Source organism: Pimephales promelas, chromosome 9 (genome assembly GCF_988280905.1).
Source record: "Pimephales promelas chromosome 9, fPimPro1.hap1.1, whole genome shotgun sequence".
In the NCBI taxonomy this organism is placed as follows: domain Eukaryota; kingdom Metazoa; phylum Chordata; class Actinopteri; order Cypriniformes; family Leuciscidae; genus Pimephales; species Pimephales promelas.
The window spans coordinates 36375809-36392599 of record NC_142777.1 but is presented as its reverse complement, the minus strand read 5'-3'; the positions used below and the strand labels follow the sequence as shown (position 1 = coordinate 36392599).

The 16791-nt window shown below is 40.8% G+C and overlaps 1 protein-coding gene across 12 annotated transcripts in view; it reads right to left on the bottom strand.

The window, feature by feature from the left end:
• LOC120473285 (protocadherin gamma-A11) overlaps positions 1 to 16791 on the bottom strand; it is a 171708-nt gene that overhangs the window by 122984 nt on the left and 31933 nt on the right. The window contains exon 1 of one of the 12 annotated variants that reach the window (XM_089135100.1): positions 14279 to 16777. The exons of 8 other annotated variants lie outside the window; for them this stretch is intronic. In XM_089135100.1, coding sequence (XP_088991226.1) covers positions 14279 to 16654 — 2376 coding nt within the window. In that variant the 5' untranslated portion in view covers positions 16655 to 16777. Of the gene's footprint in view, positions 1 to 1599; positions 4111 to 5821; positions 8338 to 9923; positions 12396 to 14278; positions 16778 to 16791 lie in introns of those variants that run through there. 3 more of the 12 variants (XM_039663058.2, XM_089135095.1, XM_089135093.1) reach the window with 3 other exon arrangements.

Sequence of the window (16791 nt, the reverse complement as noted above, 5' to 3'; positions counted from 1 at the left end):
ATTTCCTTCTACCAAGTAGTGATCGTTTGTTTGTTTTGTCCATACCTGCTCCTGAAGAACATTTCTTTTATTTTTATTTTTATTTGTTGTTGCTGGAATTGTTGGTTTAGGGTTATTTTTTGTCACAGTATTTATGTAACGGAGGCCAGCTAGTAGTTGCTGTGCGAGTAAACCTCACTCCTCGATCTCAATAGACGCTCTAGCGACAGACGCTAGAGGCTGCAGTCGTTAGCCTCCTTGCTAGAGCGCCTGACTCTCATGCCGGAGACCCGGGTTCGAGGCCCGCTCGGAGCGGGGCGAGTAGGACCCGGGTGTGAGGGGTTACATTGGTGCCGTGACCCGGATGAGAGTGAGGTTTAGGGGGGTGAGTGTAACGGAGGCCAGCTAGTAGTTGCTGTGCGAGTAAACCTCACTCCTCGATCTCAATAGACGCTCTAGCGACAGACGCTAGAGGCTGCAGTCTTTAGCCTCCTTGCTAGAGCGCCTGACTCTCATGCCGGAGACCCGGGTTCGAGGCCCGCTCGGAGCGGGGCGAGTAGGACCCGGGTGTGAGGGGTTACATTTATGTTATTACTTGTTTATTGTAAATAAATGTAATTGTTAATCTTACTTTGTGTACTGAGTGCTGGGAGTGAAAACGGTTCAAACCTTCTCTTTGTCACTGCTAACCTTTGCTTTAAAACGTTATTTCCCTTTTGCCCCTAGAAATCTAATTGGGAACATAACAACTACTTATCTAAACTACTTAAACTACTAACACCTAATCACCTTAACCTACTAAAATATCATTTTGTAGCATTACAAAATACAGAATCCATGTACAGATATACGGGTGACAAAGAAAAAGTTAAAATGGGCTTAAAAAATATTAGCCAACAGAACAAGACATATCAGATTCCTTTCTTTAAAAATATCCAACAACTTTCAGTTTTTTTAATCTAAAATATTAGTTAAAGAAAGCTTATTGTAGTTGAATGCATTGCCATAAGGGATTCAAACGCTATTTTATGAGAGATAGAGGTACAGTAACTACATTATCCAGAGCATTGCTATGACGGGTAGAAAAGCAAGGCTGTGAGGGACAGACAATCAGTGTTTTCAATGGCACACACTGGAAAAAGCTTTAAAGCTCAGATCACTTATCATTTTACACAGCTCAGTTTCATGCCTACTTGATGGAAAGTATTTTTGCAGTGTTTCATCAGTAGAATAATCCAAAAACACCTTGAATAATAGAACAACCAATTGAAGAGATGTGTGTCTATCCCTGACAGCCTTGCTTTCCTTTTTTAAAAATCAAAGATGGCGCTGCTGTGAATAAGGCTTATTAATCGGACATACTTTTAAACAGCTAAAGAGTCAATCAATTATATATAATGACAATTAAATAAAAACAACTTATAGAATTATAGAATACGTGCATAAACAGATCAACGTGTGGAAAATAAGTTTTAAAGTAATACATTTCAGAAAAAAAACATTAAAAATGTTCATATCTACAAAAATCACTTGAATGAGTTACGTAATCTGTTCAGCAAGATAATAAAAAAAAATATTTATTATTATTTATTGTTTATTTTTTAGACTTCTTAATCCTACCTGAAACGAATCGTTGATTTCCGCATCAAGTCCTTCAAGATCATCCACAGCGGACTGAGTCTTTTTCAGAGTCAGGTCAGCAGTCAGTGTGCCCTCATTATAAGACCTGACGAACTTGAAGTCACTCGTGCGCGAGCCCGTGGTCAGGTACGCGTCATAATTGTAAGCGCTGCGGAGAGTTCCCGCGCCCTCCACCTCTGCGTAATTTGGAGGGAGATACGCACTGGGAATGGCTACAGCTCCATCAAACAACAGTCTGGGCTTTCTCCTGCGACAAAACCTCACGGCCAGGATGATGATGATGAAGGTCAGGAAGAAAGTGGACACGGACACCAGCGCGATGATCAAATAAAACGTCAGTTTGGAGCTGCTCTCGTCATGAGACATGTCTTTCAGTTCTGGAACTTCAGCCAAGTTATCTGATATGAGTAAATACAGCGCGCACGTGGCCGAGAGAGAGGGCTGGCCGTTATCTCTCACGGACACAATAAGGTTCTGTTTCATGCTGTCAGATTCAGAAATGTCCCGCTGCGTCCTGATCTCCCCGCTGTGGACACCGATAGTGAAAAGTCCCGGATCAGCCGCTTTAATAATGTGATACGAGAGCCACGCGTTCTGTCCAGAATCCGCATCCACTGCGATCACCTTGGAGACCAGGGAGCGCGCCTGCGCAGCTTTGGGAACCATCTCGGTCATGAAGGAGTTTCCTTCCGGAGAGGGGTATAATATCTGAGGGGAGTTGTCATTCTCATCCGATATGAAGACACTCACGGTCACGTTACTGCTCAGAGGAGGAGAACCGTTGTCTCTGGCTAACACGAGCACTTTGAAACTCTTCAACTGTTCGTAATCAAACGACCTCACGGCATGAATGACCCCGGTGTCTCCGTTAATGGATAGAAAGGAGGACACCGGTGCGCCATTGATATCAGAGGACAACAGAGAATAAACTACAGTGCCATTCTGTCTCCAGTCCGGGTCTGTAGCTGATACTGAACAAATAGAGGAGCCCGGTGTGTTATTTTCTTGCACATGAGCTCTGTAATTCTGATCCTCAAATACAGGTGGATTATCATTGACGTCAGATACAGTCAAGTGAATATTCTTAGTGGAAGATAAAGGCGGAGAGCCCTCATCAGTAGCAGTGATTGTAATATTATAATCAGAGAGCAGCTCGCGGTCTAATTCACCTGTGGTCACCAGAGAATAGTAGTTTTTGATTGAAGGAACGAGTTTAAACGGGACGTTTTGCTGAATGGAGCAGCGCACCTGTCCGTTATTCTCAGAGTCTCTGTCCTGAACATTAATGATGCCAACCTCTGTACCGGGTAACGCGTTCTCGGGAACGGGGCTGTTAAGGGACTTAATCACTATAATTGGAGAATTGTCATTAACATCTGTAATTTCTACGATTAATTTAGTGTCAGAAGAAAGACCAGCGCCGTCCTTTCCCTCAATAAGAATTTCATACTTTAATGCTTGCTCAAAATCAATGGGTCCTTTAACTTTTATCTCTCCATTGTTTTGATCTAAAGCAAATAGTGTGTTCGCAATTCTCGAAATTCGGCTAAACTCATACGTCACTTCCCCATTTTGTCCCTCGTCAGCATCAGTAGCGCTCACTGTCACCACTACAGTATCTACAGGAGCATTTTCAGGCAGACTGACTTTATAGACGGCCTGACTAAAGACTGGAGCATTATCATTAGCATCCAGCACTGTGACGTGTATGGCTACAGTCCCTGATCTCGGTGGAGTCCCGCCGTCTACCGCAGTAAGAATTAAAGTCACCTCTTTCTGCTGCTCTCGATCCAGCTCTTTATCTAACACTAACTCAATATTTTTGCCACCATCCGCCTTTGTACTTACAGATAAAAGAAAATTGTTATTATTTTCAATCGAATAGCTTTGCACTCCATTATTTCCTATGTCAGCATCATGCGCCTCATTCACGCGGAACCGAGCGCCTTTATCAGCATTCTCACTTATCTCAAGCTTTATCGTGTCTTTAGGGAATGTTGGCGTGTTATCATTAATATCTTGTATTTGGATAGTGACACGGTGTATTTCCAATGGGTGTTCTAGAACCAATTCAAACTTAAGAGCACAAGAAAGCCCCTCATTACAAATCTCCTCTCTGTCGATTCTCTCCGCTACGGTCAGTTCTCCAGTATTCAGATTAATGTCACAGTATCGTTTTCTGTTACCTTCAGTATCAATGCGAGCCTTACGAGATGACAGTCTGTTCACATCGAGCCCGAGATCCTTTGCTATATTTCCAATCACAGATCCGCGTTTCATCTCCTCCGGGAAAGAATAGCTCACGTCTCCATAAGCGGTGTGCGCCATCAGCACGAAGAACAAAAGACCAAACATCTCGACAGCAAAGCAGAACATGTTTCAGAAATTGACCAGAAATTAAGTCCAGATATACAAGTAACGTCTAAAAGAAGCATAAGTGTGCAAATAAATCCAATGTCTGAAATAGACCTTTGATCACCGTCGACGATTTTCTATAATGAGGCGAGCTTGAAACTGTGTATGACATCATAAACAGGGTGGAGAGATGTGTATTGAACACATACATGGTTTTGCAGGTAAACAGCGACACTGTGAGTTTAAAAGAAGAAACTACATAAAATATATATACACTCTAAAAAATGCTGGGTTGTTTTAACCCAATTTTGGGTCAAATATGGACAAACCCGAAATGTTGGGTTAAAAATGTAATGTAAAAATTTAACCCAACGGCTGGGTTAGTCCATATTTGACCCAAAGTTGGGTTAAAACAACCCAGCATTTTTTAGAGTGTATATATATATATATATATATATTCGACAGGATTAAGTGTCGCATCATATAAAGAACTCTGGATATAAACTTAAAATTGTTTAGCAAAACAAAAGCCAGAAGCAACATTTTATAAGAGAAGTACGACCACAGTATGTGTAGTATTAAAAAAAGAAAAGAAAAAGATACAGCAGGATTGAGCGTGTTGCTCTTTCCTCTCCTATATTACACCTCACACAACTCTAACATCAAGAGTAAACGCCAGTTCAGCACCACGGACAGCGACAGGAAAACAGCTCTCTGATATTTCCAATCAGACTACAACATTTACAAAACTACACTTAATTGCATATTTCTGTCATTCGACTTTAATTCCATCTATATACCAACAATCCATAAAGGATACATCGATTAGAGAAAAATGTAAAACTACTTAAAATATTAACATTCAAATTAAAAAATAGCAGAATCCATGGACACACGTCTGCTAATGATGCAAACAATATTTTAAACCAATAGTAATAATTTTAAAAAATAGAAAGAAGTATTATTCAACAGAATGAAGCAGAAATTGGATTTCTTACCTCTAAAGATCACCAACAATCAACTGTTAACCTATTTAAATCCAAAAGCTAGTAGGGAAACATACAAGTAGCCTACGTAAATAAGTAAAAACACATCGATTTGTGAATCATGCCTCATGACTTAAAACTGCCAACATGACCAAAAAAAGTTTAAAAGTTTGCGTAATGAAGTTTAAATAAATTAAGCTGCTAAAAATAAGCCACATTAAGGACACCATTATTAAAGTAAACTAATGCAAAAATTACAGAGTAAATTCTCATGAAGTTACAGAGAAGGCAGAAAGAATTATAGGAGTTAAAAGAAAATTAACATGAAAAAAACGTCAAACAAGTTCCAATTTTAAAACTTTCTATTTAATTTGCAAATGTCAATCCTTTCGATATCAAGGCCTCAGTCACCAATAAAAAACGGTAATGAAATATGGTGATGATGATAATACACAGAGACAAGCCATATGGCATTACAGAAAACCGTTAATCAAGGGGAAAATACATTGTTGTTAGAAAGCATGCTTACTTGGATAACAATAAAGGACGGAGCAACTTCTTTGACTTAAGAAAGTTCAGAGGCAGGGAAGGAGAACAAGAAAAAACTATTAATTAAATAAAATAAAAACGCAATTACGTAAAAAAAAAAAAAAAAAAAAATCATGAATCTTAACCAACAATTGATAATTCATGACCAGAAGATCTAAAAATTATTTATAAAAGTTTCTATTAATGTAACTACTTTTCCGACATCAACTTCGCCCTCATAAAATCTTCAGTTGATCTTTTTGTGAGCTATTAAATGTAAATACACATTTCATTTAGAAGCCCAGACCATTAAAAAAATACTTTAGTCCTACCTGAAAGGAATCGTTCATTTCCGCATCAAGTCCTTCAAGATCATCCACAGCGGACTGAGTCTTTTTCAGAGTCAGGTCAGCAGTCAGTGTGCCCTCATTATAAGACCTGACGAACTTGAAGTCACTCGTGCGCGAGCCCGTGGTCAGGTACGCGTCATAATTGTAAGCGCTGCGGAGAGTTCCCGCGCCCTCCACCTCTGCGTAATTTGGAGGGAGATACGCACTGGGAATAGCTACAGCTCCATCAAACAACAGTCTGGGCTTTCTCCTGCGACAAAACCTCACGGCCAGGATGATGATGATGAAGGTCAGGAAGAAAGTGGACACGGACACCAGCGCGATGATCAAATAAAAGGTCAGTTTGGAGCTGCTCTCGTCATGAGACATGTCTTTCAGTTCTGGAACTTCAGCCAAGTTATCTGATATGAGTAAATACAGCGCGCACGTGGCCGAGAGAGAGGGCTGTCCATTATCTCTCACGGACACAATAAGGTTCTGTTTCATGCTGTCAGATTCAGAAATGTCCCGCTGCGTCCTGATCTCCCCGCTGTGGACACCGATAGTGAAAAGTCCCGGATCAGTCGCTTTAATAATGTGATACGAGAGCCACGCGTTCTGTCCAGAATCCGCGTCCACGGCGATCACCTTGGAGACAAGGGAGCGCGCCTGCGCAGCTTTGGGGACCATCTCGGTCATGAAGGAGTTTCCTTCCGGAGAGGGGTATAATATCTGAGGGGAGTTGTCATTCTCATCCGATATGAAGACACTCACGGTCACGTTACTGCTCAGAGGAGGAGAACCGTTGTCTCTGGCTAACACGAGCACTTTGAAACTCTTCAACTGTTCGTAATCAAACGACCTCACGGCATGAATGACCCCGGTGTCTCCGTTAATGGATAGAAAGGAGGACACCGGTGCGCCATTGACATCAGAGGACAACAGAGAATAAACTACAGTGCCATTCTGTCTCCAGTCCGGGTCTGTAGCTGATACTGAACAAATAGAGGAGCCCGGTGTGTTATTTTCTTGCACATGAGCTCTGTAATTCTGCTCCTCAAATACAGGTGGATTATCATTGACGTCAGATACAGTCAAGTGAATATTCTTAGTGGAAGATAAAGGCGGAGAGCCCTCATCAGTAGCAGTGATTGTAATATTATAATCAGAGAGCAGCTCGCGGTCTAATTCACCTGTGGTCACCAGAGAATAGTAGTTTTTGATTGAAGGAACGAGTTTAAACGGGACGTTTTGCTGAATGGAGCAGCGCACCTGTCCGTTATTCTCAGAGTCTCTGTCCTGAACATTAATGATGCCAACCTCTGTACCGGGTAACGCGTTCTCAGGAACGGGGATGTTAAGGGAACTAATTACTATTATAGGGCTGTTGTCATTGATATCAGTAACATCTATTACTACAGTGCATCTACTCGCTAACCCTTGACCATCTTTAGCTTGAATGGGAAGTTCGATCATACTCTCCTCTTCATAATCAAAGAACCGTCTTAGTTTAATTTCACCAGACACCGCATCAAGAAAGAACATTTCCAGATGGCTTTCTGGTAAATGACCAAATTCATACGTCACTTCCCCATTCTGTCCCTCGTCAGCATCAGTAGCGCTCACTGTCACCACTACAGTATCTACAGGAGCATTTTCAGGCAGACTGACTTTATAGACGGCCTGACTAAAGACTGGAGCATTATCATTAGCATCCAGCACAGTGACGTGTATGGCTACAGTCCCTGATCTCGGTGGAGTCCCGCCGTCTACCGCAGTAAGAATTAAAGTCACCTCTTTCTGCTGCTCTCGATCCAGCTCTTTATTAATAACCAATTCTTCATATTTTCCTCCACTTGCCCCAGTAAGGACACTTAGAATAAAATGATCATTATTTTGAAGTGTATATGACTGCACTGAATTCAGACCAATATCCGCATCGTGTGCCTCATCTAATAAATAACGAGATCCTTTGACTGCCGATTCCCGAATTTCGAATTTTATGACATTTTGTTTGAACTGTGGTGAATTATCATTTATGTCCTCAATATTGAGAATAAAGCGGTGAAGTTCTAAGGGATTTTCCAGCACCAGTTCCTGTTTAATAACACACGAAGCTTTCTTTCCACAAATCTCCTCTCTGTCGATTCTCTCCGCTACGGTCAGTTCTCCAGTATTCAGATTAATGTCACAGTATCGTTTTCTGTTACCTTCAGTATCAATGCGAGCCTTACGAGATGACAGTCTGTTCAAATCGAGCCCGAGATCCTTTGCTATATTTCCAATCACAGATCCGCGTTTCATCTCCTCCGGGAAAGAATAGCTCACGTCTCCATAAGCGGTGTGCGCCATCAGCACGAAGAACAAAAGGCCAAACATCTCAACAGAAACACAGAACATGTTTCAGAAACTGTTCAGAAATCAAATCCAGATATGCAAATAACGTGTAAAAGAAGCATAAGTGTACAAATAAATCCAATGTCCGAAATAGTCCTTCGCTCACCGTCGACGATTTTCTATAACACAATGAGCTGTGTATGACATCATAAACAGGGTGGAGAGATGTGTATTGAACACACACAAGGTTTTGCAGGTAAACAGCGACACTGTGAGTTTAAAAGAAGAAGCTACATACAGAATATAAACATTTGACATGCAGGATTAAGTGTCGCATCATATAAAGAACTCTGGTTATAAACTTAAAATTGTTTAGCAAAATTAAAGCCAGCAGCAACATTTTATGAAGAGTGTGAGACGTACAACCAGAGTAGCCTATGTGTAGTATTAAAAAAGAAAAAATATACAGCAGGATCGACTGGTGTGAGGTGTAATATAGGAGAGGAAAGAGCAACACGCTCAAACATCAAGAGTAAACGCCAGTTCAGCACCACGGACAGCGACAGGGTAACAGCTCTCTGATATTTCCAATCAGACTACAACATTTACAAAACTACACTTAATAGCATATTTCTGTCATTTGACTTTAATTATATCTAAACACCATCAATACATGAGGGAGGCATCGATGAGAGAAAAAGTAAAACTTCTTAAAATATTAAAATTCGTAGATCCTATAGCAGAATCCACGGACACACATAGCCTACTAATTATCTCAAAATATATAAAAGATATTACAAATAAAAAACAAATAAAAAAAAACTAGACATGGTTTTTACAAACGAATGAATCAGATATTTGTTTTTTTACCTCTAAAGATCACCAACAATCAACTTTTAACCTATTTAAATCCAAAACAGTAGCTGTTAAAAAAATACAAGTAGTCTATAAGTAAATAAGTAAAACTACAATCATGCCTCATGACAGAATGTGTTCGCATAACCTAAAAAACAAGATTCACTGTCCTGCACTCCAATAACTGTATTTATGCAAGTTAACGCCTCAAAGATGTTTTAAAAGTTTGTTTAATGAAGTCTAGTACATGAAGCTGCTAAAATATGCCATATTAAGGATACTATGATGAAAGTAGACTAATTCATAAGTTACAGAGTAATTTCTTATTAAGTTACAGAGAATGTAGAAAGTTATATTTAAAAGAAAATTAACATTAAAAAAAATTAAAACAAGCTCTATAATTAATTATTAATTTTACTTGCTCAACAATTTACAAATTTCGTTAATCCATTCGACATCAGGGCCTCAGTTACCAATAAAAAAGGCAATGAAATATGGTGATGATAATACACAGGGAGAAGGCATGACTTTAAACCGTGAATCAAGGTAAAGATATACGTCGTTATCAGAGAGCATGCTTACCCACATAAAAAAAAAGAAAAGAAAAAGAAAGCTTCCAAAAGGACGAAGCAAGTTCATTGACTTAAGAAAATTAGAGGCAGGCAAAGAGAAAAAAACGACAACAAAAAAATAATAAAATAAAATACACCAATACGTAAAACATAATTTCGTGAATTAATTTCTGAATCATGCATCTTGACTTGAAAATGATAACTCATGACTAGAAAATCTAAAAAAATTATTTATAAACATACCAGTTCATTCATCTACTTTTCTGACATCAACTTCGCCCTCAGAAAATGTATGTTTTTTGCGAGCCTGTTAGACCATTAAAACATAAATATAGTCCTACCTGAAACGAGTCGCTCATTTCCGCATCAAGTCCTTCAAGATCATCCACAGCGGACTGAGTCTTTTTCAGAGTCAGGTCAGCAGTCAGTGTGCCCTCATTATAAGACCTGACGAACTTGAAGTCACTCGTGCGCGAGCCCGTGGTCAGGTACGCGTCATAATTGTAAGCGCTGCGAAGAGTTCCCGCGCCCTCCACCTCTGCGTAATTTGGAGGGAGATACGCGCTGGGAATGGCTACAGCTCCATCAAACAACAGTCTGGGCTTTCTCCTGCGACAAAACCTCACGGCCAGGATGATGATGATGAAGGTCAGGAAGAACGTGGACACGGACACCAGCGCGATGATCAAATAAAACGTCAGTTTGGAGCTGCTCTCGTCATGAGACATGTCTTTCAGTTCTGGAACTTCAGCCAAGTTATCTGATATGAGTAAATACAGCGCGCACGTGGCCGAGAGAGAGGGCTGTCCGTTATCTCTCACGGACACAATAAGGTTCTGTTTCATGCTGTCAGATTCAGAAATGTCCCGCTGCGTCCTGATCTCCCCGCTGTGGACACCGATAGTGAAAAGTCCCGGATCAGTCGCTTTAATAATGTGATACGAGAGCCACGCGTTCTGTCCAGAATCCGCGTCCACGGAGATCACCTTGGAGACCAGGGAGCGCGCCTGCGCAGCTTTGGGGACCATCTCGGTCATGAATGAGTTTCCTTCCGGAGAGGGGTATAATATCTGAGGGGAGTTGTCATTCTCATCCGATATGAAGACACTCACGGTCACGTTACTGCTCAGAGGAGGAGAACCGTTGTCTCTGGCTAACACGAGCACTTTGAAACTCTTCAGCTTTTCGTAATCAAACGACCTCACGGCATGAATGACCCCGGTGTCTCCGTTAATGGATAGAAAGGAGGACACCGGTGCGCCATTGACGTCAGAGGACAACAGAGAATAAACTACAGTGCCATTCTGTCTCCAGTCCGGGTCTGTAGCTGATACTGAACAAATAGAGGAGCCCGGTGTGTTATTTTCTTGCACATGAGCTCTGTAATTCTGCTCCTCAAATACAGGTGGATTATCATTGACGTCAGATACAGTCAAGTGAATATTCTTAGTGGAAGATAAAGGCGGAGAGCCCTCATCAGTAACAGTGATTGTAATATTATAATCAGAGAGCAGCTCGCGGTCTAATTCACCTGTGGTCACCAGAGAATAGTAGTTTTTGATTGAAGGAACGAGTTTAAACGGGACGTTTTGCTGAATGGAGCAGCGCACCTGTCCGTTATTCTCAGAGTCTCTGTCCTGAACATTAATGATGCCAACCTCTGAACCGGGTAACGCGCTCTCAGGAACGGGGCTGTTGAGAGATTTAAGTATTACCATTGGGGCGTTATCATTAATATCAACAATATCTATTAATACGGTGGAATAACTGGCTAAGCCTTGACCATCTTTAGCTTGAATGGGAAGTTCAATCGTACTCTCCTCTTCATAATCAATTGGACCTGTTAATTTAATTACACCAGACACTGCATCGATGAAAAATAATTGCAGTACCTTTTGAGGTAAATGACCAAATTCATACGTCACTTCTCCATTTTGTCCCTCGTCAGCATCAGTAGCGCTCACTGTCACCACTACAGTATCTACAGGAGCATTTTCAGGCAGACTGACTTTATAGACGGCCTGACTAAAGACTGGAGCATTATCATTAGCATCCAGCACAGTGACGTGTATGGCTACAGTCCCTGATCTCGGTGGAGTCCCGCCGTCTACCGCAGTAAGAATTAAAGTCACCTCTTTCTGCTGCTCTCGATCCAGCTCTTTATTAAGAACTAGCTCTCCATATTTGTTCCCATTTGCCCTGGTTAGTACATTAAGATGAAAATGTTCATTATTTTGAAGTGTATATGACTGCACTGAATTCATGCCAATGTCCGCATCGTAAGCCTCTTGTAATAAATAACGAGATCCTTTCACCGCTGATTCCCGTTTTTCGAATTTTATAACACTTTCCTTGAACTGTGGTGAATTATCATTAATGTCCTCAATATTGAGAATAAAGCGGTGTAGTTCTAATGGATTTTCCAGCACGAGCTCTTGTTTAATAACGCATGAAGCTTTCTTTCCACAAATCTCCTCTCTGTCGATTCTCTCCGCTACGGTCAGTTCTCCAGTATTCAGATTAATGTCACAGTATCGTTTTCTGTTACCTTCAGTATCAATGCGAGCCTTACGAGATGACAGTCTGTTCACATCGAGCCCGAGATCCTTTGCTATATTTCCAATCACAGATCCGCGTTTCATCTCCTCCGGGAAAGAATAGCTCACGTCTCCATAAGCGGTGTGCGCCATCAGCACGAAGAACAAAAGGCCAAACATCTTGGCATTAACGATGAACCTTTGAAAGCTTCAGATATTGACCAGTAATTATAGCAATACAGCACTTGACTTGTTACCGAAAATACAAATCAAAACTCAATGTAGAATAATTACCACAGTATTAGCAGCAATCAGTCTCACTCTCCGTCGATGATTTTCTGTAGAGACTAGCTTGAAGCATGACATCAGAAGCAGGGTGGAGAGATGCGTACAGAACACACACATTGTTTTGCAGGTGAACAGCGACACTATGAGTTAAAAGACGAAACTGCACAACATTCATATTTCTGAAAGAATTAAATGTCGATTGTAGGTAAAATTATTTATCAAAACGTGAGCCGGCAGCAACATTCCCTGACGAGAGTAATAGACACGATCACGATTTTTGTAGATGGGCAACTGAAGGAGAAGGAGGAATAAGAACACGATGATGATGATGATGATGATGATGATGATGATGATGGGCGTGATAGAGTCAGTAGCTACATAAAAGCAAGACGCCAAACACGAGTAATTTATATTTCAGCACCATGGACAGCAACAGGAAAACCCTGTCATTTCGAATTAGACTAAAGTAGTGTTTAAAAAAGCAGATGATTTAAGATGATTGCTTTTATAACCCAATATCACACAAATACAAAGATGAGAAAAACGCTAAACTTTAAACAGCAGCATGTTGTGAGAGATTGAATTAAAAACTTCACAATCCGCGCAGAGAGACACAGCTACTGATGCCACAGGAAAGTTTAAATGAGTTTAAAAGATCAGCTTACAAAACGAAACATATCAGATTGCTTTCATTACAAAACAACAAAAAATACAACTTCTTTAAGTTCTTTGAATCTAAAACATTTCCCAGATACGACATATTGTGTTTTAATTTACTGCCATTTAGGCTTCACATGAAATTTTATTGCAGGTATTACTAAGACAATTTGTAAACCGCTAAAAAGGTCAATCAATTATACAATGTCAATGTCAGCTCTATAATTGGATCCTAGCTACTGGAAAATAAAAATAAAAAGCATAAGCGAAGACTCGTGAAACTCAGACTGAACTTCAAAATCTTTAAGAGTCAGTTGTTACTGAAGGCAGTCTATCAAAATACAAATAAGTATGTAGGCTAATCTATAATCGCAGAACATATTCTTTTCAAAGAAAAACTTCATTCGTCCTATTTGGAAAGGCTCAATCATGTCCGCATCAAGTCCATCAACCAAACTTTCTCTGAGGATGTGAAAACAGAACCAGCTCAATTTCTATAATATCTACTCGTGCAAGACACGATGTATACAGACCCGCATAGTATAAGAGCAAAACCTCAACAGCAACAGGCACTACCTGTACAGCACCATGGACAGTGAACAGAATCTAAATCTTAAAAATAATGAAATTAGAAAATAATTTAAACCCTTAATAACATTATTTTAAATTAGAGACAACAATAGTTATGCAAAATTGTAAATAAAATAATTAGAAAACGTCAGTTGTCCACATTGCGCGGGATCACATTACATGGCTTTATTCCGGGCCACAAAATAATCTCTCTAACTCTCTACAGTATTCTGATTAAACAGGGTTTCAGAAATGGTAATGATCAAAGTCTGCACAATGTTTGCACAATTTGGCCATTATTTACTAAATCCCAAAGTCAAAAACTTGCATGTGCGATGAATCAAAATTGCTTACATATAATTTGTAGATGAAATATTATAGAATACTTGCATAAAGAGAATCATTTGCAAACAAACAAAAAAACAATAAAGGTATTATTTTAAAAGTTAAAATTTTTCAGTCTTCAAATTGAAGCTCAAAAATGTTCATGTCTACAAAAAAATTAAAAATAAATAAATAAATAAAAACCTAAAAAAGCCAAGCAATAATTTTCATCAAGAGAGCCCTTTGACACTGTCACTCTGTAAACACAACATCTCTGTCTTTTTTTTTTTTATAAATAAGAAAATCTTTGTTGGTCCTACCTGAAACGAATCGTTAATTTCTGCATCAAGCCCTTCAAGATCATCCACAGCGGACTGAGTCTTTTTCAGAGTCAGGTCAGCAGTCAGTGTGCCCTCATTATAAGACCTGACGAACTTGAAGTCACTCGTGCGCGAGCCCGTGGTCAGGTACGCGTCATAATTGTAAGCGCTGCGGAGAGTTCCCGCGCCCTCCACCTCTGCGTAATTTGGAGGGAGATACGCGCTGGGAATGGCTACAGCTCCATCAAACAACAGTCTGGGCTTTCTCCTGCGACAAAACCTCACGGCCAGGATGATGATGATGAAGGTCAGGAAGAAAGTGGACACGGACACCAGCGCGATGATCAAATAAAACGTCAGTTTGGAGCTGCTCTCGTCATGAGACATGTCTTTCAGTTCTGGAACTTCAGCCAAGTTATCTGATATGAGTAAATACAGCGCGCACGTGGCCGAGAGAGAGGGCTGTCCGTTATCTCTCACGGACACAATAAGGTTCTGTTTCATGCTGTCAGATTCAGAAATGTCCCGCTGCGTCCTGATCTCCCCGCTGTGGACACCGATGGTGAAAAGTCCCGGATCGGTCGCTTTAATAATGTGATACGAGAGCCACGCGTTCTGTCCAGAATCCGCGTCCACGGAGATCACCTTGGAGACCAGGGAGCGCGCCTGCGCAGCTTTGGGGACCATCTCGGTCATGAAGGAGTTTCCTTCCGGAGAGGGGTATAATATCTGAGGGGAGTTGTCATTCTCATCCGATATGAAGACACTCACGGTCACGTTACTGCTCAGAGGAGGAGAACCGTTGTCTCTGGCTAACACGAGCACTTTGAAACTCTTCAACTGTTCGTAATCAAACGACCTCACGGCATGAATGACCCCGGTGTCTCCGTTAATGGATAGAAAGGAGGACACCGGTGCGCCATTGACATCAGAGGACAACAGAGAATAAACTACAGTGCCATTCTGTCTCCAGTCCGGGTCTGTAGCTGATACTGAACAAATAGAGGAGCCCGGTGTGTTATTTTCTTGCACATGAGCTCTGTAATTCTGCTCCTCAAATACAGGTGGATTATCATTGACGTCAGATACAGTCAAGTGAATATTCTTAGTGGAAGATAAAGGCGGAGAGCCCTCATCAGTAGCAGTGATTGTAATATTATAATCAGAGAGCAGCTCGCGGTCTAATTCACCTGTGGTCACCAGAGAATAGTAGTTTTTGATTGAAGGAACGAGTTTAAACGGGACGTTTTGCTGAATGGAGCAGCGCACCTGTCCGTTATTCTCAGAGTCTCTGTCCTGAACATTAATGATGCCAACCTCTGTACCGGGTAACGCGTTCTCGGGAACGGGACTATTAAGAGATTTGATTATGAGACTGGGGGAATTGTCATTCATGTCAGTAATTTCAATTACCACTTTTGTGTCTGATGAAAGGCCATACCCATCCTTAGCCTCTACAACAATTTCATATCTTGATTCATCTTCAAAATCTATAGGCCCTTTCACAGAAATTTGTCCAGTCTGATGATCCAATGAAAACGATTCTTTAGCATATTCGGATAAATGACCAAATTCATAGGCAACTTCCCCATTTTGTCCCTCGTCAGCATCAGTAGCGCTCACTGTCACCACTACAGTATCTACAGGAGCATTTTCAGGCAGACTGACTTTATAGACGGCCTGACTAAAGACTGGAGCATTATCATTAGCATCCAGCACAGTGACGTGTATGGCTACAGTCCCTGATCTCGGTGGAGTCCCGCCGTCTACCGCAGTAAGAATTAAAGTCACCTCTTTCTGATGCTCTCGATCCAGCTCTTTATCCAACACTAACTCGACATACTTGCCTCCATCTGTTTTTGAATTCACTGCTAAAACAAAATTTAAATTTCTCTCTAAAATGTATGTCTGCACTGAATTGTGTCCAACATCCGCATCATGAGCCTCAATGACACGAAAACGAGCACCTTTATCGGCACTTTCACTTATTTCTAGCTTGATTACATCTTTGGGAAATACTGGCGTGTTATCATTAATGTCTTGAATTTGTAGGACAACGCGATGCAATTCCAAAGGATTTTCTAATACAAATTCGAAATTAAGCACACAAGAAAGCCTATCCTTACAAAGCCCCTCTCTATCTATCCGATCGGCCACAATCAATTCTCCCTTTGTCAGATTTATGTCGCAAAATCGTTTTCTGTTACCTTCAGTATCAATGCGAGCCTTACGAGATGACAGTCTGTTCACATCGAGCCCGAGATCCTTTGCTATATTTCCAATCACAGATCCGCGTTTCATCTCCTCCGGGAAAGAATAGCTCACGTCTCCATAAGCGGTGTGCGCCATCAGCACGAAGAACAAAAGGCCAAACATCTCAGCAGCAACCTTTGCAATGCTTAGGAATTTGAGCAAAACGTAATTCCAGTAATGCAACAGTTAAAATAAAAGAGAACACGTGAAACTAAACAATAAAAAACAGTCACATTCGACGATTTTCTGGAACGAGACGA